This window comes from Carya illinoinensis, chromosome 13, assembly GCF_018687715.1.
Source record: "Carya illinoinensis cultivar Pawnee chromosome 13, C.illinoinensisPawnee_v1, whole genome shotgun sequence".
Classification (NCBI taxonomy): domain Eukaryota; kingdom Viridiplantae; phylum Streptophyta; class Magnoliopsida; order Fagales; family Juglandaceae; genus Carya; species Carya illinoinensis.
Window position 1 is genome coordinate 16,202,509 of NC_056764.1, and position 21,248 is coordinate 16,223,756.

At 36.5% G+C, this 21,248-nt stretch overlaps 2 protein-coding genes across 4 annotated transcripts; one reads left to right on the forward strand and one right to left on the reverse strand.

Annotated features, from left to right (window-relative positions):
- Positions 1 to 1,607: 1,607 nt before the first annotated feature.
- Positions 1,608 to 20,765, reverse strand: LOC122291732. Of its 3 annotated transcripts, none has more exons than XM_043099659.1 (10): positions 20,516 to 20,764; positions 13,813 to 13,915; positions 12,253 to 12,439; positions 11,347 to 11,396; positions 9,465 to 9,543; positions 8,569 to 9,371; positions 7,432 to 7,710; positions 7,297 to 7,353; positions 6,705 to 6,865; positions 1,608 to 1,629 (listed from the first exon to the last, which is right to left on the reverse strand). In XM_043099659.1, the coding sequence occupies exons 2-10, from the start codon at positions 13,885 to 13,887 to the stop codon at positions 1,623 to 1,625; spliced, it is 1,698 nt and encodes a 565-aa protein (XP_042955593.1). In that variant the 5' UTR covers positions 13,888 to 13,915; positions 20,516 to 20,764; the 3' UTR covers positions 1,608 to 1,622. The 3 variants fall into 3 exon arrangements, with proteins under 3 accessions (XP_042955593.1, XP_042955592.1, XP_042955594.1); XM_043099658.1 differs by lacking the exon at positions 1,608 to 1,629 and adding an exon at positions 5,861 to 6,077; XM_043099660.1 differs by lacking the exons at positions 1,608 to 1,629; positions 13,813 to 13,915 and adding an exon at positions 5,861 to 6,077 and having other exon boundaries at positions 20,516 to 20,765.
- On the forward strand, positions 4,164 to 5,769 carry LOC122291734 (lysM domain receptor-like kinase 3). Its single transcript, XM_043099661.1, has one exon. The coding sequence runs from the start codon at positions 4,295 to 4,297 to the stop codon at positions 5,651 to 5,653; it is 1,359 nt and encodes a 452-aa protein (XP_042955595.1). The 5' UTR covers positions 4,164 to 4,294; the 3' UTR covers positions 5,654 to 5,769.
- Positions 20,766 to 21,248: the final 483 nt, after the last annotated feature.

Below are 21,248 nucleotides of genomic sequence, written 5' to 3' on the forward strand. Positions count from 1 at the left end.
ACTATTACTAATAAACTGTTTATGAAAAATAATGAAATAATTTAAACTTTCTCAAACTCAACTTCACCTTTACCTTTTAATTTTCCTACATTGAAATGTAAATTAATATTCAGTGGAACCAAAATCAAATATAAGATATTTCAACACAAAATATTTCAATTTTTTCGAATTCGTCAATTATGAGTTGGGTTTTTTAACGATTCAGCCCTAGATGCTCAATGGGTATTCTCGTACATGGGATCGCGACCTTTTGTCCCGACCATTGTATCATGTGTGTCACTTAGGACATAAGGGGTATAATGGCTCAACATCATCCTCACCTTCCTCCGGCTTATCATCGACAATCTGCTTAGGGTTTCAAATTCAACAGTAACAACTAAATACGAGGGTTACGCTTGTTGGGAGACTTAACTCAACACCTTATGGCACTAGTTGACGACAACCATACACCACTTGTGTCCGCGTTCCCAGTTAAAACTACAGTTGCACATAATTATATGAATTACTGTAGCAAAAGTTATTTTAGCCAAGTGTTTGATGAATAAAATGTAGGAGTATTTACATGATCTTTGGTTAAAATTTACGTGGATTCTATTAGAGACAAAAATGATTGGCATCAATCAGTGTTATTTTTTTAAAACATTTATATGTATTTTTTTAAAAAAATAATTAAAAAACACACACAAATACTTAAAAAAATATACTGATTGGTACACTTTTTCGATATACTAAGCATTTTCCATTCAATAATTCTAAACGAAAGCCTCATCCAACGGAAGCCTCATCATGCATACCATTTAAAGCACATGTGATTTTCCTTTTTATCCTTATATTTACACATTTTTCATTCTACCCCTTTCTCCCGTCCCTTCTCCTGCTCCCTCTTTCGATTTCCACATGTCCTTACTCTTCTCTCCCTTTCCCCATCTCCTTGTCCTTCCTTCCTCTTCTCCTTCACTTCATTGGTCTCCTTCTCATTCATGTTCCAGTGAGGAACAAAAGTTAGGGTGGGCAATGAATACCATAGTTAAAGAGAGGAATCTTTGCTTATTGAGGAGCATAAGTTGCTCTTATATAATATCCGGAAACCAAACAGGCTAAAGGCATATTGAAAGAAAAAAAAGTTTGTCAAAGAGAGCTAACTATAAAGTAAAAGCATGCATGAGAGATAAGACAAAAGAAAAAGGGATCTTCCCCTTAATCTAGTTATTATTCATTATCCAATAAAAAATAATTACTTTATTCATGCCTTTTGATCAAGTGATTCATTTGCCAACCTTATGTGACGTCCAACTCCTACGTATAAAAATGTAGGAATCGTGGTGTCAAGATGATGATAACACGTGCACGCATCTCAATTTTAAGTGTTTGAAGTGTGTACAACATGTAAACATGTATAATAAAATCGCAACAGATAAATAAAGAAGTCAACTAAGTACTAGAATTTTAATTACATATCTACCAAAATAAAAATGCCCTAAAAAATAATACAGTAATCCGGTAAAAATATAATACAAAACAAAATACATAGCAATAGTGGGAAACAAATCCCATGATCCAAAGTGACCACATCTCACTCCTCCAACGAAGCCAATCTCTCAAGCTCAACATCTTTCTATGTATCAAAATCTACTATTACATAAAACAGAATCGTAAGGTAGGATTATCACAGTGAGATTATGAATCTCATTAAGTAATCAACCAAACAATCCAATAGATATAAACACATTAATACAACCAACATATATGCGTGCATATGAAGAAACAAACACGTGACCTAAGACCATCATTTTCCTGAAAATGACCATTTTCTAACACACACCAAAAGTCACATTTGACCCAAAACACGCCATTAAATATCATTCGCTATTTTTTTTGAAAAATGACCCAAATATAAATCCATCAATTTTTCAGAAAATGGTACTCGTATCCATTTAATTATAAACTGCCATTGTTTTAGAAAATGACCTAACATATCCATTTATCAAATCACTATAGGCGGGAATTATAGGCAAAATTACCACCATCCATACCATGTGCACCATAAGAGGGAATCACAGGTGGGACTACAACTATTCCTGCTTACCACCATCTCTATAGCTTTCACTTTAGGCGATAATCGCAGGTAGGGTTTTAATTCAAAATGTAAAGCCCTAGAGTCCAAAAATTTTAGAATAGACGCCGATGGACATTTGGGAAGATAAAAAGGGTAATTATGTGTTATACCTTCTCGATTCTTCCTTCTGAGTTCTTCAGCAATAGATTTCTAACAAGCCGTTGGTTATGTGAAGTTGGTTTCAAATTTGGGGCTCAAGGTTTCAGATGACTTTGTGAAGACGGTTCTTATTTCTTGGACAGAGACGACAACATAAGGGTTGCTTCTATCATATTTTTCTTCATTCTATTTCACCCATTTTTGTTTTTTCCTCCATTTCATCGGATGTGAGGGGTGTGTTAAATTTCAAGGCTGCTATATGGCACGACTTTTTTCCAATTTACACTCATATATTTGCATTGATTGCTGTCACTTCTCTTAGACATGTTCTGTTTTGTGCATTGTTGTATTCCAATTGCTCGTTTTAGTATAGTGTGCTAATATACTAAGAAACATAAACAATTAGAGGAAAACTAGGTTTCTCATTAAGAAAATCATATTTGGCCCCCTCAAAGTTACTGTTCGGATATTTTAATTTTTTTTTATTAATTTTTCTCCCATAACTACTAGTGAAGTGTATTTTTTTTAACAAAATGTTTAAATATTTTTAAAAAATATTTGAAAAAGAAAAAAAAAAAAAACAAGTACAATTCAACTAGAAGGAAGTTTGAGGCGGCAAACTCATGAGACTGAATGGCAACACCCTTCTCGTTAAATTGGCAAGGGCTTAAAGGAAAAATTTAAAATAGGGATAAGTACAAAATAATTTTTGCACTACCATTGTTTCTGCTTTTGAATTTTTAATTTGTTTAGCTTGCTGAGTTGTAAAATCTCATCAATTAGCTCCTTCTATTCAATAATATGATGAAACACCGACCAAAAAATACTTTAAAAACTAAAAAGATAATTTTCTAAAGCAAACAAATCATTGAAAAGAGTCAATTTTGTTATATGACAAGACTGGTGGATGGGATTTTCTCCTATCCTTTGATACAGTAAAAATATTTATATTAAGTTGAGATAAAAATTGAATAAAATATTATTAAAATATAATTTTTTTAATATAATTTATATTTTAAAATTTTAAAAATTTAAATTATTTGTTATATTTTATGTAAGAGTTTAAAAAATTTATAATGATTAGATGCGATAAGAATCTCTCAATCCAAATAACCCAGAGTGGTTAAAGAGTGCCCGCCGTAGACAACGAACCACTATCATTCAAATTATGATTGGATTGAGATATATGTGCTATTAAGATCAATGGAAGATGTTTTAATAACTAAGTTTTTTTTTTTGGTGCAAACATGTTTAAACAAAGCAGAGAATTTTTTTTTTGGGAAGAAATAGTTATATTGAATATGTTTGGAAGGAACAATGCTAGAATACGTAAGTCATGAATATTTTAATTTTAAAAAATAGGCTCCCCATTAAAAAGTAAATTTTTTATATAAATTTTAAATTTATCTATTTAAAAAAAAATGTATGAGGACTATGAACTGTGTAAATAATTCTCAATTGAAAACCAGTACACTTTGAGCACTCCTAATAAAAGTTCTATAATATAATTTTCTTTAGAATATTAAAAAAGTCTCTCAAAAGTGCCATCCAATGTATTTTAAATTCCATTTTTTTATTTTACATTTTGCGACAAGATCCGACTAGATGTAGAAGCAACTATTTATCATTATAAATATTTTAAATTAGTTTATCTCTCGTGTTGTTATTTTTATTGGAAGAAAAATATTAAAAAATATAATATTTAAATGATATAAAAAAATAAATAATGTAAAAAAATAAAATTTAATGATATATTTTAAAAAATAAGAGAAATAATCATTGAAAGTTATGATAATACATGACCATAAAGCAAGCATAACTCCAAACAATCAAAGAGAAGAACCACCCACTATATCGGTCGAAAAGCTCAAAAGTAAATCTGAAATTTGAAAACACAATTAACACTCAGCCACCGCACCGCCCGTCCTTTACTTTTCCACCAAATTGGCCCACTTCCACCACGTGCGCCCTATTATTTTCCAATCTCTCTCTCTCTCTCTCTCTCTCTCTCTTATCGAGTGCTTTCCCTTTCCCTAACCCCAACACCACTTCGAGAGGAAAAGATAAAAATAAATCTGAATGCCTATGTGCAAATCCAAAATGGCCATCGACGCTGCCCTTCCTACCTCTACCCCTCGCACTTCCCGCACCCCTCGCTCTTCCAAATCCAGACCCACTTCCACCACCTTCGTCAGCGCCTCCTCGTCTTCATCCGCCGACCCTTCTACCTCCAATACCACAGGCAGCGCTCTCTACACCTCCACCACTTCCGCTACCTCCAGCTCCCGCACATCCCTCACCGGCCTCCGCCGCTCCCTCCCCGAGAACCCCCACATCTATGACTACTCTGAGCTGTGCTCCGCCACCAACAACTTCCTCTCCGAAACCTACAGCTCCGCATCCTCCACCCGCTCCTGGCACTGCACTCTCCGTGGCAAAGATGTCCTCGTTTTCCAGCGCAAGTTCCGCCGCAGCATCGACATGCCCCGCCTCAGACAACTCCTTTCCCTTATTTGCCGAAGCCACCACGTCAGCATAATTAAGCTACTCGGCGCTTCCGTCTCCGGCGACCACATTTATCTCGTCTACGACTTCGTCCACGGCGCCAACCTCTCCGACTGTCTGCGAAATCCCAGGAACCGGAGTTTCACCGTGCTCTCCACGTGGATTTCCAGAATGCAGATCGCCACGGATTTGGCGCACGGCCTCGATTACATTCACCACAAAACGGGGCTCAACATGAGCCTAGTCCACAATCACATCAAGAGCAGCAGTATCGTGGTCACCGAGCCTTCTTTCAACGCCAAGATTTGCCATTTCGGTGCCGCACAACTCTGCGGCGAGATCGACGAGGACCAAGGTCAAGAAGACCGCGCTACGGGTTCGAGTGCGAGTTACAAGGGCGAAATCCAGGAGGTCTTAGAGGAAGAGGATTCGAAAAAGAAGTCGTCTTCGAAATTGAAGCGATCGGACAGTCGAAAGCTGCAATTTGAAGGCGTGAGGGGGTACATGTCGCCGGAATTCCAATCCACCGGTATAGCGACGCAAAAATCTGATGTGTACGCGTTTGGGATCGTAATCTTGGAGCTACTGACGGGAGAGGAGCCTTACAAGTTCAAATATGACAAGGGTGATTACGTGAGGACGTCGGTAATAGACACGGCGCGAATGGCGATCGAAGGTGGCGGCGACGATGGGAAAGATATGGACGGGAGGTTGAGACGGTGGGTGGATAGCAAATTGAGGGACTCGTACCCGGTGGAGGCGGTGGAGAAGTTGACACGTCTAGCGCTGGATTGCGTACACGTGGATCCAGATGAGCGGCCCAACATGGGTCGCGTGGCGGGGAAGATCTCTAAGCTTTATTTGGATTCTAGGATTTGGTCTGACAGTGTCCGAATGCCTGCCAATATTTCTGTATCTTTAGCACCTAGATAGGTAGAGAGATGACTTGGGCCAATTATTCCACGCCTTGGAATGTGAGGAACCCAAAAATAAAATGAAAAAAAATGTCTGCCAAGATCCATTTTTAATATTGTTTACGAGTTTTTCAATTTTTTTTTTCGTAGAGTGATACCATTTCATTAGTGTGCAAATCTGACAACTTCCCAAAGAACTTATCAAATAATCTCAATGACCACGTGGTAAGACCATAATTCTGTAGTCAAATCCTTTATTTATTTAACAAGTTTAGGATGGGACACTGCGTCTGTCATTGTTTCCGGAAAATCACAGCTCTGCTTGGTGCCATAATTTAGGTCTTCTAACATTAAAAAATGGAGGTGAAATCAAGAGATCCTCCAATAAAGTATGAGCATATTGACGAGGAGCCGAAGGGCTGCATTGTTTGGCCTCCATGTACCTTTAAAAATGTCATTTAATATGTTCATAGTTGAAAGATAGAGAGATGGAGGCGAACTTGAAACTTGAAAGTTTACCAAAGTCTATAAAATAATAAAACAGAAAAAGATGCCACGAAAGTAAAAGTCAACCAGGCAGCAGTTGGGTACTTGGGGTCACCTTCATAAATAGGGATACGAATAATGCAGTGAAGAAAACGTTGAGGTGCAAGTTGTACTAGGAAATCACCTTTATAGAGAGCTTCAATCAATTGACCACAAGGATTACAAATTTGGGGGAAACCCAAGTCAGCGCAGACATGAAACGACCGTACAACTAATCTTTTGGTATGGAATTCAAGGCAAAATGCAAACATCACAAACAATAGCATACATTACAAAGACACAAGTTAGAAGTTCACTATGTTAGAAAACTACGTTTTTGCCTTAAAAAAAAAAAAAGAAACAAAAAAAAAAAAACCACCGAAGAAGAATAAAAACAAAGCAAAGAAAGATGCAGTTTCATTCCAAGCATTCTTTTCTCTTTTATCAGTTAGTAAAGGTTTCACACCTACAGCAGTTCGCTAATTGCTAGTATTATTTTCTTTGCCTTCAACTATCTTCAGACACTAGTTGACAAAGCCACGGACCTGTTTTTAATGGCGGCTGGAAAGGAGGAAGAAATGGGGGCAGTGTATGCCACCGTGGAATTGCTTTCCCTTGGATATGGATAGGTCGTGGCCAACTCTCTAACGCGCCACAGAACAGACTCTGGCACTCGATGTGCTGCTTGCTTCTGCCCTTGCTTGACCTACATGAGCCACGAAACAAACTTAAGAGGCAGTCAAGAACTGTATGACAAGCCATTAGTGTACTCACCCCAAGAGTTTAAACATGGAACTATAGTAAACAAATCTGGAAGATGAACATAACTTCTCCTCAGACTCTCCCCTTCTAATAAAACCCTAGTTCAGCAAGGGATATAATTATTAACTCACCACTTACATGACGCTCAATATTGGTTACTATGCCAACAGCAGAATAATAATCATATTACTGACAAAATTAGGAAAAAAAAAAAATCACATAGAAATCATAAAACGTTAAAGATTCAATGTTAATAGTAAACGATTAGAGGTGCATCCGTATATCATCTTATTTATGAGGGCATCATGGATCGAGATATGCCAAACAAAAAATTTGTATTCTGCCACAAGCTAACAAAAATAGTTCTAATGTAACCTTTCTCTTGCTCTGCAGCTGAGCGCAACAAGCCCGTAACAGATTTCGCCACTTGTCCTGGAAACCCAAGAAGACTATTTTCAGTTTCCAGAAAATTATATTTGAGTAAATCAATATAATAATTGCACTAACTACCTTGAGATCAACAGATGTTCGACGCGAAGATGATGGAAACGATAGCCTCTTTATTTCAGCCCATCTCCCAACTCCACACTGAGAGACTCCTTCAATTAACCTCATCACTTCAGAAGGAGTCCACGATATATGATGCTTTCTACGGCTGCTGCCTTTTCGAACAATGCTTCTTGAAACATGTTCATCTTCAGAAATTTCATCTTGTGATGCAGTAGCAGAAGGCTCTGTAACAAGTTGTTTTGGAGATGAAATTCTGTCATCCCTGCAGTTCTCAGAATCCTGGAATTCAGTGGAAAAAGGATCAACTGCAAGTTTTAAATTGAATATAATTATGGCAAAGATGCAACCGTAAAAATGAAATTGACAAATGTATCAAAGAAACATGCATTATTCACACGTGAGATGCATGCCTACATATATTCTCCATGGTATATCTCAAAAAGAATAAATATATATCCTAAAATTGTTTAAATCATTGTTTTGCCTTGAGATGCTACCAAGATGCCAGAGCAGCAGAGCTGCCTTGCTTGTAGCTCCATGTAATGAAAAGAGTCAGAACTTACCCCATCATTACATGGAAATTGATGGTTAGCATAGGAAACAATTCAAGCCTGATCCGTACTTTTCCAGCAAGTGTTCCAGATATCAAACTTATGTTAAAATGATGCCGAATGAAGTTGATGCAAATTTTTATTTGCAGTCATAAAATTCATTTGGTGCTTAGTATGGTCATACTAATTGTTTAAAAAAACCAACTCTGCCAGAAAGGTCAGTAAACATGGACTAAAGCACCTTGGATGCAGGATCACAAAGACAATCTATTTAGTTGACAGGGGGATCTGATGCCTTAGCGAGTCATGTGGCCCTCAAAGGTAAGTAGAGATAGAAAATGTAAAGTTGATTGCTTTTTGTAATACATTTTAAGACCACTTGCTCCTTCAGCTTTTGTATATATTATTAAGCAGTAAAACTGCCAACACATCCGCCATCTATATCAATGCACAATAAAAAATAAAAAACTTAATCTATCCATTTACTAATTTTGACCCAACAACCAGCCAAGTCATCCATGGCATTGTAAGAATAAATATATAAAACATAAGTTCACTCAGGCCATACAACTGCCATGTTCCTTACCCAATATGATGCATTTATCTTCATGTGCCCTTCCTCTATCGGAAGACCAAATGGAACCTGAATGCAACTTCCTTTGAAAGGTTTGTCTTCGCAAGCCAACTGAGAAGTTCCAAATTCCTTCAGGCACTTCCGAGGTCTGACAGCTCCACTTTTTCCCTTAAAATATTTTGAATTCGCTTCCAATGATTCTTCAATGTATCTTTTGGGAGGCTTTCGCAATCTCTTTTGTGTGACAAGTGCTTTATCTCCTCCATCATGTGAACATAATTCAATCTCGCTCAACTCCATAGAGGTGGTCTGCAAATCATCGAAACCAGCAAGTCCCTTCCTTTCAACATGCCAATCTAAAGACATAGTTTCATCACCTAACACACATTTGATGGAGCTTGTGGCACTCCTAGATGAGTCACTACTGGATAAGCACAGAGTTTTGTCTTCGGTTTTATAGGAAGTTGTACCGCATTTTATGTGGTTCAAATCATTGTCTGACTCAACCTGGTTCCGCAAGCCAAATAACACACGACGCTTCAGCCATTGCTTGTCTGTCACTAAGGTTTCACGACCAAACACGCTCTTAAAGGCCTCATGTAGTTCATGGACTGTCATTTGGTCAAGCATGGGAGAGTTTTGGTTATGTGTAAATTGAAGTGCAGGAACACTTGCAGAAGACATGTCTGATATCTCAGCAACATAGTCTCTTTCATAGAAGCCTGGGGAGAGGCTCTCTAAATCCACATTTCCCAGGTAGGATTCTTTGCAAGGACCATTATCCAAAATGCCGACTTTATCGGCAGACTTGGCATCTACAGAAAAGGAGGTGAGGGGTGGGTAGAATGAAGAATAAAATAGAGCAAAAATAATTTAATCAAACTAGGTAAAATACTCTCAAGACTTACCCAAACCGAATTCTTTGCCTGTAGTTGGAAGCCTGGTTTTTCCATCGAAAACATTATCATTCAACATATCTTCAATAGACTACAAGCCCGGCAATATATCATCAGAAAAAACCGAGGTAGGAAATTATTCAAAAATAATATATTCCCCTCAACATGAAAACCTGAAGCTGGATATTATTAAACAAAAAACAACTACATGCAAAGGCAAGTTTGAATATACCATTCTATCAGCAAGCAAAGAGAAAAAAGAAATTGTTTTGTTTAGAGCTACATTTTTAATTTCGGGATGAAATAAACAATTTTACAATCTGAAGTAAAATCCTGGGGAAAATGGGTTTTGAGCTGCTTTATCCAAACCTGGTTTATATAAAGCATGGTAGTTTAATGCTGACTGACACACATTTAACTAGTTAATAGGTTAGCTGAAGTTCTTAGCTCAACAAAGTACCACACTAACTGAATCACACCCTTAGAAAATTTCATGGGAGGTTTTGCAGATTGGAAAGCTATAATTCTCGTTATGTATTTCAATCCTAACCAGTAACCACGAACTTCATGGTGGAAATTTTATTCTTACATGGGATTGAAAATTGTTGATCTTATGACACATAACCCCCTTCATAAATGCAGATAGATTTAAAAAAAGAGGTACTAATTTTCCACATAAAAGTAAATCTTGACATTATTAAATCAACCAGTACAATAAGGACGAATTTTATATGTACCACAAAGCAGATGGTGAAAGTTATCCACCTAAGTTCTCTTACCACGAAAAATATTACTCTTACAAGTTTAATGACAATTTATACACCAAATAACCAATCCCTTACAAGTAACATGAAAATTCCACTGTGCTTATATGACTTTGTGCTTATACCCAAAACATGATCATATAAAAAATAGAGAAAATATATTTGCAACCGTGAATTGTAAAACTGCCGCGTAATCGCTTTGAATAAAGTGAATAAAACATGGGACTCGCATGAAAAAAAAATTAATTTTTTAATAGTGGATCCCACTCTTTTTCAAAATGGTTACGTGGTGTTTATGCACTTCATGGTTATATGTAGAATTGCTCCAAAAAATAAGGCTGTTAAGAGTCACTAGCTTGAATCGACAACAGATCCAGATTGTCCATCAAATATTCAACTCTCCTGGTTAGATTTACAATTGATGAAAGGGGCGGATAAACTCAACCCATCCCCAACCCTGGCTGCGTGTCCATCAATAGCTTAAGGAACAGTAAAGGAAGCGGGTCTTTATGTGTAGCAACCACATATTTCATTAGAAGGGAAAAAAATACAAGTGCTGCCAAGGCTATCATTACCACCCTAGTCAACAATTCTATTTATAAGTAAATTTTATTTAACAATAACAATAGGTAAGGCCCAGATACACAGGCATATATAGGAAAAGCACCTAGTAGAATCAGAAACCGATACAAGGAAATTATTGAGACTTGGTCCATTAAAATCTATAGCTATCGCCCAAGGGTAGAAAGTTATATAGAAAAAGTTGTGCTCATCCAGCATTACTGAGTGGAAACCTAGGAGGATTAATAACTAATAAGGAGACATATAATGTGTTACAAACTCCAATGCAAAGAGTAATTGCAAAATGGAAAGTGCTATTGTATGAATGGTTACCATATGGGACTAGAACATCAATATGAAATGATCTTGGAATAGGAAACACATTAGGAAACAAAGAGGCAGTAATATCAAGAGTGTGATTGTGCTATCTAAAGGGTAAAACTGGTTTGAGATACAGACTGACTGAAAGACAAATTCATCCTTCATCTATGAAGCTCCAGTAGAAATGACAACAAAATTTAGAATTCCAATTAGCACTAGCTTCATTAACACTGTCAAACAGCGCATACCTCCTGCTTTTCCTCCCGTACTTCTTTAGCACCATTAGAACACACTACATCTGCAAAGAAAGAAAGCATGAATACTAACCACTAAGAGAAAATTTATTGTCCACAAAGAAATACAAACATTCAAATTCACAGGCCTGCACAGTGATAGGAGCCAAATTGAAGCCATTTCAAAACAATTATAAACTATAAAGAAGACCTTTTGTGGATATTTTCCACATGTGAATGCCCTCAGTAGTGAAATTACATGAACATGAGTGCCTGTAGGGTAAATTCACTATGAGCATCTCAATGTTTAGTGCAAACCCAATTGGTGGATAGAATTACATAATCGATGCATTTAAAATTTAAAGTCCTCTTGAACCAATAAATGAATAAACACAGCCCCGCCATGACTATCATAGCTTCAGAGCAATCACAAATGTCAATTTATAATATTTACTCTTTCTCAACTATGTACAACTACTGAGAGAAACAGCCTAAAAATAGGAAGTTCTACAACAGTTGTTACCAAAGGAATCTTTTTTGTGACAAGTAAAAGGAGTGCAGTTGCTCTCGTGGAATCTTAATGAGACAAGTAATAAGGAAACTAATAAATAAGTGCAGTTGCTCCCAAGACATGTTCCAAATCAACAAATCAACAAATCAACTTCCTTTGAGGCAAAAATATAAGTTAAGGAAACAAAAGATAACTTTTTTATACACAAATAGAAGACACCCAGCAATGATTTAACTAAATGTTTAGGCTCTGCACCTGAAGGCCGACCATTCAATCGGGATATCAGTATTTGAAGGTAGTAGTAGTTCTATCTACACATTCTCTTCTGTGTAAAATCATTACATTATCATGATATGTGCATGTGGAGAGAGAGAGAGAGAGAGAGAGAGAGAGAGAGAGAGAGGGATGACCACAATCATGCTTTGTTTCATCGTACTCAATGGCGCCTGAAAAATCTTCAACATCGAAGAACTTCTGTGAATGGAAAGTTTCAAAATCAACCACACCAACTAAGTTTCTGTTACATTTAGGTTCCATTAAGAAATGTTCCAGTCCTATAGCTTCAGGTTCTGAGGCAGCAAAAAGGGACAGATCAACCTACACAGAACAAGATATACTGTCATAAAAGAACACAAGCATATGAGAGTCTCAATGTGATTATGGAGAATTGTGCTAAGATCTCAAGGTCAGATTACCTATTTCATAACAAATTAAACAGTGAAAGAACCATTAAGCCAATAAAATCACATGGTACCATAATCTTTAGGGAAAACAGCCACTACATGGTCACAAATGTTGAACAACATAATTTTAGTTTTATTCGTCAGTATCCCAAAAAGATGTCAAATAGTGTCCAAAGTCAAATGAGTGTCAACTCCAACACATTGGTATTTGGCCCCTATTTTGTAGCGGGTAGAAGGTTCTAGTTCTGCCTGACGAAGAGGGTCAGCTACCAAATCAAACAGACCCTGACAAATGAGAGCCTGACCTTGAGGCTTGAGGCCACAGATCCGACCATGATAGATTAAGGACAGTAATTGTGGCTGTTGATTGTTACAGAACAACATTAGAGAATTTAAAAATAAAAAAAGAATATAATAATAAAGTAATAAAGAAGTAATTAGCAACTGATGAAACAAAAAGCAAAAGAACTTCTAAACCTGAATAAAATGGGGAAAACTTGCATAGTTCAAGGAAATCTCATGCAGAATACAGATCAAGAAAAGAAAAAGCTACAAAAAATAAACTGAAACACAACTACCTAGGAAGGAAGAATCATTTCTTTTTTTCTTATAAGTAGAATGGAAGAAGAATCTTTTAATTTGCTTCACTCTTTGACTACCCCCCCACCGCCCCAGAGGAAAAAAGAAGAAAAAAGAGACTTGTTCTTGCTCTCCCAATTTAGGGAGAGAGAAATTGCCAGTTGGGTTGGTCCAACCAAGAAAGGAATAGTGGTTGCTTTGCTAGGCATTATTTGGCCCAAGTTAAGACTTACCATAGATCAATAACTCAAAAATACAACATAAAAAGGAAAAAGCTGCCTTAAATTGGACGATATGATGCACCCTCATCAAAATCAAAGAGAACACAAGAACACGTACTCATTGATGAGAAAGAGAGAGAGAGCATATGGTGAAAATTGCTAGAGGCCTTCTGTGTGAGGCACTGAGATGAGTGTTTCTATACATTATATATATACACACACACATAATGATCAGCAAGTCAGACTTACTGACACCCCACCAAAGGAAGACGAGGGAAAATCCAACTGAATCTAGTTGGTTTAGGTTGATATTCAAGGGTCGGTCAGTTTGGGCAACCTTGATCATCATAGTACAAACTTTAGGAATCAACACAGAATCAACAAAGCTCGTTTTGTCGAAGATTCATAAAATCATGAAGATACCTTAGAACAATAGCCCAGTATTGGGGGCAAGTGGAAGAGGAAAACTATAAACGATTGTACATACCTCGGAAAACTTAGGAGCGAACATGTTTGCAATCTCATCAAAAGTTATCGAACAGTCCTTTGACGTGGTATTCATTGTAACCCTCAATTTTCTATCTCCTGCCCTGTTTGTAATGCAAGAATAAAAAGGAGAGGGAAAAAATGTCTATTACCAAAAAAATTAACAGTTTCCAAAACTTACATATCATAATACATTTTCAGCTACTTTAGATACAAGGTTATAGCAGATGCAAAGAAATAAGATGCTGTGACAGCCCCTAGAGATTGTTTGCATCCAAAGGGATTTGAACCTTAGATCTGGATGAGCAATATCCCCAAGCCCAAGGCCTTTACAACTTGAGCCAACACCTAGGGTTTAATTTAAGCAGCTAAAATGTCCTTAATATATCAGCTAATCACAAGACTAAACCAGATTTACCATTCTAAGACACTTTTACTTCTAGCATAGAAAAAGAGAGCCCCATTTTATACTCAATTTCAATCATCTTCCTTAGAATATAAACCTAGATAGATTTTGTTTATTATGCACATATGAAAGGTTTCCAAAAAATTACCTATTAAAAAAAAGGACATGAAGGTCCATAATCTTATCTAAATAACATATAACTCATCTAATCAAAGTTTTCATGAGCTTTCGTACTAAGAGGAATGTGCCAGGGGGACAATATGTAAAACTTGAATGATTTAATGCTGTTAGAAATTAGAACCTACAAGAAGCAACAAGCACACAAGGAGTATACAAGGGTAACACCTATTGAGAGGAAGAAATAGATACAAAAAAGTCATGTAGATTTTTCCCATTAAAGTCAATAGAGACAGTCCACATAAGAACAGGAATGATAAAAAAAAGGTTTTGAATTCCACCAATGTCCTTTCGCAGTCCTCAAAGGATCCACAACTGTTCTAAGCATCGTCCAAGCCAATCCTACCCCACTAAAGAATACACCCCATAAATTGTATACTATCTCACAATGGAGCAGACGATGCTCACCGGACTCTCTTTTTTTACATACAGCAACAGTCCATTACAATCATGTCTCTTCCTTAGATTACCCATGGTAAGAATTTTCCAAAGATACTTATAAAAAAAAAAAAATCCCCGTCCAAGCAAAGAAAACTGCTCTCAAATGGGTCTTAATCCACCATATATTCTTCCAAGGGAATGGCATGAGTGATGACACCACGAAGAGAGCGAACATTGAACACCTCTTTCTTGGACGGAGCCTACAAAATCCTGTCTCTTCACCCCTTCTTCTCACATTAAATGGAATATAAAAGGTGGAAAAGTCATTAAACACACTTACCCCCAAGTCTTGCGTCACTTTGGTGAATGTTATTGGCAAGAATGAAAATATATTGAATCAAGTAGACAGGCATAGCCCAAGTATATAGGAAGTATATGAAAGTGAACACCTAATTACAATATGGGAACTAGAAAACGATGCAAGAAAATCACGTATACTAATCCCATTGAATATAATAGCTGAAGCCCATAGAAATGTGTGGTCGGAGTGGAAAAAGAAACATCTCAGTTCATCCAAAGAGAGTTCACCATCTTCAAAACCCCTGCCATTCCTTCCAAGCCAAATGCACCGCATGAGACATAAATGAATCAAATTCCATCTAGCCACAATATAAGAGTTACCTTGAAGACTTCTCCAACAAGCGAAAAGACCCACAACCCTCCTAGGCACCACCCATGCCAATCCAATCCTTCTTAAAATTTCATCCCATAACACCCTTGCCACCTTACAATGAAGTAATAAATGATCTACTGATTTGCCACATTTTTCACACATAACACCAATCCATGACAATAACTCCAAGCGTCCTCAAGTTGTCAACCTTGGAAGGCACTTTAATTCTCCAAATGCACTTCCAAGGAAAAGAATTATAATATTGGCAAGACAAAACCTTGTAGATGGAAACAGCAAACATCTTATTCTCAGAGTGGATCCAAATCAAATCATTTGTCTCAACCTTGACAAGACTTGTAGCATACAGCAAGCTGAACAAATCGGAAATAGCACCAATTTCCCAATCTTAAGCAGCTCTAAGAAAACACACATTCCACAATGGAGATCCCTAGAGATATCCCAAAGATCTGCCAGCGAAGCATTCTGGTTATGGGTGATCCGGAAAAGAGCGGGGAATGACACCTTAAGGGCTGTACTACCACACCAAGAGTCATTCCACCAACCACAAAGCTAACATGAGTGGCAAAATCGCCCCAATCACTCCTAATATAATTCCACAACCCCACGCCATGTGTGCCTCTCACTTCATTAGAGCACCAACTCCCCTAGCACTCTCCCATATTTGGAATCAATCACAATCCTCCATAATGCCATCCTTCCTCATGCGAAATAACCATTTCGCACGAACAGCTTCATTAAAAGTCATCAACTCGTGTACCCCCATCCTTCCACTAGAATTTGGGAAACTGATTTTGTCCCAACTAGCCAAGTGAAACTTTACACACCCTCCCCCCCCCCCCCCCGCGGGAAACAAAAAAAAAAAAAAAGGAAAGCACGAAATAACTTCTCAATCCAATTAGACATGCCGGTAGGCAAGGGAAATAAAAGATAGAGCATATGCTGGGAGGTTAGAGAGACTGCTCTTGATAAGAATGATTCTTTCCCTTTTTGATAGATAAGTTCTTTTCCAGCCTGGCAACCTTCTCTCAATTTTCTCAATTATCTCGTCCCAGTTAGTGAAAGCCTTAAAAGCGGCCCCTAGGGGAAGACTAAGGCAATTCATTTGCAAAGAAGATACCTTGCATCCCACAATATGTGCCAAACTTCTAATATTGCTCACAAAGCCCACTGGGTCTGCTTCGGTGAAATTTATATTCCATTCAAGAGAGCCGCTATCAATCTCTAAATTATTTGCCATTAAAACTCTAGAAGTGGAGAAGAATTGTAATAGTATTTCTTATTATTTTAAAATAAGATACAATCCGTATGTCTTATAGACTACAAGTATAAGCTAAAAGGAAAGAATAATAAAGGAAAGAATGACAATTGCTAACAAATCTCCTAGAATATCTCCTAAGAATATTTTACATAATTACAGAAATTTCTCCTATAATTCAAGGAGAGTTGACTAGATAAAGTTGGAAACTTTCCAACACTCCCCCTCAAGCTGGCTATGGTTTGAAGATGTCTTCCATAGCCAGCTTGCCGATCAAATTTTCAAATTGCTTCTCTGGTAGTCCTTTTGTAAGTATATCTGCTACTTGTTCAATGGTAGAGATATGAGGCAAACAAATCAGTCCGCTGACCAACTTCTTTATAAAATGCTTGTCGACCTCAACATGTTTTGTTCTATCACGAAGCACTAGATTGTGAGCAATGACCATGGCAGATTTGTTATCGCAATACAGTGTCACAGGTAGTGGATTAGTGACTTTCAGTTCTTCCAATAATTTTTTAATCCACAACACTTCACAAATTCCATGAGCAACTACTCTAAATTCTGCCTTTGCACTACTCCTAGCTACCACATTTTGTTTTTTGCTGTGCCATGTAACCAAATTTCCACCAACAAAGACTATGGTCTTCAAACAATAGACCTTTTCCAGTTCCCTTTAAATATCTCAGGATTCTATAAACCGCATCAAAGTGGTCAGGCCCTGATGAGTGCTTGAATTGGCTTACCATACTGACAACGAAGGCTATATTAGGACGTGTATGTGATAGATAAAGTAGCCTTCCAACCAATCTTTGGTACTGGTCTCTGTTGGTTACTTCTTCAGGCTTGGCAGGTTGTAGTTTAAAGATTAAGCTCTATAGGTGTCTCAACTGCTTTACACCCTCGTAAACATATTTCTCCAAGCAAGTCAAACATATATTTTCTTTGTGAAACAAAAATATCTTTTCTTGACCTTGCAAATTCCATACCGAGAAAATACTTCAAGTCACCCAAGTCTTTAATCTCAAATTCATTAGCAAGCATCTGTTTTAATTTCTCAAGTTCCTTCTTGTCATGACCTGTCAAAACAATATCGTCAACATAGACAATTAGAATAACAACCTTCCCTTCACTTGAGTGCTTCTAAAACATGGTGTGATCAGCCTGACCTTCGCAGTAACCATGACCCTTTACAGTCTTCTCAAAGCATTCAAACCAAGCTCTCGGAGATGGCTTGAACCCATACAATAATTTTTTTAATTTACACACCTTATCTCTGCCAAGATTACCTTTAAAACCAGGTGGTAATTCCATAAACACTTCATCCTCTAGATCTCCATTTAAAAAAATAGTCTCTACATCCAACTGGTGTAAGGGCCAGTCAGAATGTACAGCTAAGAAGAGTAACACTCAGATTGAGTTTATCTTGGCCACTAGAGCAAAAGTTTCTTGATACTCAATTCCGTATGTTTGTGTAAACCCTTTTGCGGCGAGTCTCGTCTTATATCTCTCTATACTTCCATTAGACTTGCATTTAAGGCCTCGTTTGTTTCCCCAAACTTAAACTATCTCATCTCATCTCATCTCATCATTACAACTTTTTCAAATCCCTACATAAAATATAATAAACAAATCAACTTTTTCAAATTCCAAAACAAAACTAATATTAAAAATATATATTATAACAATATTTTATTCAACTTTTAACAAAAGATTTCATTTAATCTGAATTGTATAACCAAACGAGGCCTAACTGTAAACACCCATTTCCAACCTACAGTTTTCTTTTCCTTTGGTAAATCAACAATTTCCCAAGTACTGGTGTTCCGTAGTGCATTCATCTCTTCAAGAACCGCTAACTTCCAATCCGGATGATCCATAGCTTCCTGAATGGTCCTTGGAACAAATAGGTGAGAAATATTGGATGTAAAGGCCTTATGATTATGAGAAAATTTGTGATATGATAAATATTTGGCAATGGGGTGTGTGGTACAGGTTCTAACTCCTTTCCTAATGGTTATAGGTATATCAAGGTCAATAAATTGATCAATTGGAAGTGTAGTAGAAGGATTACCTGGGATTTTGAAATGACCAATTTTTGGAGGTGATGATTGATTTTGCTATGGAATTGTGGGATGATCCTTAGTGTTAGAACAATACTTGCCTCTAGAATACCTGCTTTTGATACCATCTAGAAGTGGAGAAGAATTGGAATAGTATTTCTTATTATTTTAAAACAAGGTACAATCCATATGTCTTATAGACTACAAGGATAAGCTAAAAGGAAAGAATGACAATTGCTAACAAATCTCCTAGAATATCTCCTAAGAATATTTACATAATTATAGAAATTTCTCCTATAATCCAAGGAGAGTTGACTGGATAAATTTGGAAACTTTCCAACAAACGCCTTCTAGACACGAGCCACATTGACATCTCTAAGAAAACTTCTTTAATGCCCTATCACCACACTACACACCCACAAGTTGTAAAGATTCTTATATAATAGTCTTTTTCTTCTATGAAGTGACCTATAATTATTTTTTTTGGCCATGCTAGAACCCCAAAAAATAAGTTCTAATAATTCTTATATAGTTTGTATTTTTTATGAAGTGATCTCCAAAAAATTAATTTGTAAGCCCTCCAAACAATTTCTTTTAACAAGGTTTGATACATAAAAGTAAAAGACTAAGATAGAGTTGTATGAAGCCCCAAGGTGAAACAAATATTATACAACTAAGAAAAGAAATTTTTCTGTTATGAAACTTGTAAAAACTAGATTACACACTAAAATGGAGGATGGGTTTCTGGCAAATCAGTTGATAGTTTATATTTATAAAGAAATTGCTAATCATTCCAATAAAGACCATCACCGAGCATAATCCAACAAAGATGCTAAGATGTTTTCAGGAATTTATTTTTCGAACATGCTATAGCAAACTAAAAACCAATGTTATCAAAAGATTTTTTTTTCCTAAGATGATTAAAGAGACATGTAACTTTTGTAGATAGTTAAGGCTTATGATTTACTGTGAAATTAAAATTGATTTCTCTATTTTTATTTTACATAAACATGCACACATACTCATACAGAGTCTAGCGAGTATATATTTAGGTAGCTTGGCCGCCACACTGAAATTTCAAGTTTTTCCCCTGATCACGCATATCTGGCCAAGCAATAGAATGAAACCAAACCACAATTAAGGTAACGGTCACATGTTATGTTTTCTAACTCCCTAAAAATGACTTCACTGATTTAAAAAAAAAAAAAAAAACCCTAAAACGGCTGTCTCAAAGTTTTAGCATTGCTTCCTTAAAACACTTTGCTGAGGATTCTTTCCTTTTCTTTTTTTTCCATGTGTATTGTCATCATCAAACACGAAGCGAAACAAGATGGAGTATCTGAGCGTCAATGGGAAAGCCAAAGACGCCATGCAAGAATGTCCCCGTCCTCTGGCATGTTTCATAATTGGACCAATACATGCCAAAAGATATATTAAATCATAACATAAAAAATCCCATGTACTATAGAGTATAAGATATACTATCAATTTAAATTTTTTAAATACAACCCAGTAAACCCATTACGAAAATGAACCAAAAACATGTAATTTAGAAATTTTCCTAAAAAATAAAAGACACCCCAAAAAAACACAAAAAACAAACAAGCCTGAAAAAAGTATTCGGACCAAAAAAATATATATATGTTGCAGAATGAATGTTATGTGCACCACCTTAGTACACTGATAATCGAAAATGAGAAATTAAAGAAAAGAGTTCAGAGAAAGTACCTCAAGTTCGGAACGACCAAAATGAGCTCAAAATAGAGGAGCCAAAGCAACTCTGAAAGCCTCTGATTATCCAGAAAATAAAAAAGAAGAAAGAGTAAAATGGAAATATGTTCATCACATTGTAATGTCAGAAAAAGTAGGAGGGAATTTCAGGAACCCAAAAGCTGAAACCAGCAACGATACCCAGGGATGGAGCGAGACAGAGAATGAGAGGGAAAGTGTGCGTGGGAGAGGAGGAGCAGTTCCCTCTTTTTTATTTTTTATTTTATTTGGGTGACGGATTTGAAATACATTCAAAGTTAGATTGGAATCGGCGGGTTTGGACTATGGATTGCACGTGGGCTTCTGAATTCTGACGTGACAAAGACGGCGTTACTACCCATGTCAATGTTTCAGCAAGCTATTTTTTATTTTTATTTCTATTTTTTTATTTATATTATTTTCTCTCTCTCTTTTTTTTTTATTAAAAATATTATGAATGAATTAGTCAAAAGGAAAATGCTAGATCCCCCGCTGGGGGATCCCGCTCCCATTTTTTTTTTTTTTTTTTTCTTTTTTCTTAGTGATTAAGTAAAAATTGTTTAATATTATTATAAATTTTTTATATTTTTTTAAATATTTAAAAACATTAAAAAAATGATGTAAAAAAAACAAAAACAAAAAAAAAAGAAAAAACTTTTGGCCTAGCGGGAGCTCCCAGCGGGAGCCCCAGCGGTGGCCCTAGCACTGCCCT

Coding starts and splice junctions, on each gene's coding strand:
- LOC122291734 (XM_043099661.1), top strand. CDS start 4,295: ATGCCTATGTGCAAATCCAAAATGGCCATCGACGCTGCCCTTCCTACC.
- LOC122291732 (XM_043099658.1), bottom strand. CDS start 13,887: ATGAATACCACGTCAAAGGACTGTTCGATAACTTTTGATGAGATTGCA. Junction 12,440..13,812: donor TCGCTCCTAAGTTTTCCGAG/GTATGTACAATC, acceptor TGTTCTGTGTAG/GTTGATCTGTCCCTTTTTGC. Junction 7,711..8,568: donor AGATAAATGCATCATATTGG/GTAAGGAACATG, acceptor ACTGAATTCCAG/GATTCTGAGAACTGCAGGGA.